At 67.7% G+C, this 848-nt stretch overlaps 1 protein-coding gene across 1 annotated transcript in view; it reads right to left on the bottom strand.

Moving 5' to 3' along the window:
- Positions 1 to 115: 115 nt before the first annotated feature.
- Positions 116 to 848, bottom strand: part of AURANDRAFT_65743 (hypothetical protein) — a gene marked incomplete at both ends in the record, with an annotated part of 3229 nt that continues 2496 nt past the window's right edge. Inside the window, one exon of the mRNA XM_009040677.1 lies at positions 116 to 370. Coding sequence (XP_009038925.1) covers positions 116 to 370 — 255 coding nt within the window. The remainder of the gene's footprint in view (positions 371 to 848) is intronic.

The following is an 848-nucleotide window of genomic DNA, read 5'->3' as shown; positions in this document are numbered from 1 at the left end:
ACCCCTCCCGACACGAGTTTAAGTTCGACAAATTCACGTCGCCACGGCCTTCCCGGGGCTTCGCGCGACGCCTGGCCACCCCGCGACGAAAGCCTGGCCCGATAGGCGCCGCACCTTAGGATCTTGGCGGGCCCTGGCCGGGCCCGGCCGGCCATCGCGGGAGCGCAACGGGCATCGAGTAGTGCAGGTAGCGGCAGTTCCCGCAGACGCCGCGGGTCCGGTCCGGGCCCGGGATGGTAGGGGACTCCCTCGGCACGCGCATGGGCTCAGGGACGTCGTGGATCACCTCTCCGCGGGGCAATACCAGGTGCTCGCGGAGCTGCACGCGCGACGTCGGGTCGTAGCCGTCGGGGATCGTTGATATTTTCGCCTCGATGGCTCGGGCAGGTCATGGGGCAGGTCAAAGGCCCAAAAAATCAACGATCCCCGCCAAACTCAGGCAGCAGGCAGCCCTTCGAGGGGTTCCTTAGAACAGGCGGCAGCCCGTGCGCAGCCAAAACGTGTTCCCAGAAGAAATCGCTTTGGGGAAGCGGTCTACGTACCCATTCGACCGAAGCGCCGCCACGGCGGGGCCCAACGGAGCCAGGACCCGGGGGTCGGAAATGGGCTGCCGAGGAGCTCAGACCGGATAATAGTCGCCCCGCCTCGAGGCAGCGTAGTCGCCTCCCCAGATACTTGAAGATCCCCTTGATCATTGCGCCGAGTTCAGGATCGCTGCACGATGCACTCGTGTTGCCGCGGCTTTAGCGCGGCCCGACGGTGGGCAGCGTACGGCGCCCGGGTCGCGCGCCCCCGGTGGTCGTCGCGCGCGGCGTTTCCACGAGCAGCGCCGGCCGCCGCCATGGCCT

The sequence above is a fragment of the Aureococcus anophagefferens genome, assembly GCF_000186865.1.
Source record: "Aureococcus anophagefferens unplaced genomic scaffold AURANscaffold_16, whole genome shotgun sequence".
Taxonomy (NCBI): Eukaryota; class Pelagophyceae; order Pelagomonadales; family Pelagomonadaceae; genus Aureococcus; species Aureococcus anophagefferens.
Note: the sequence above shows the minus strand (reverse complement) of the source record. Positions and strands in the feature narration are given on the sequence as shown.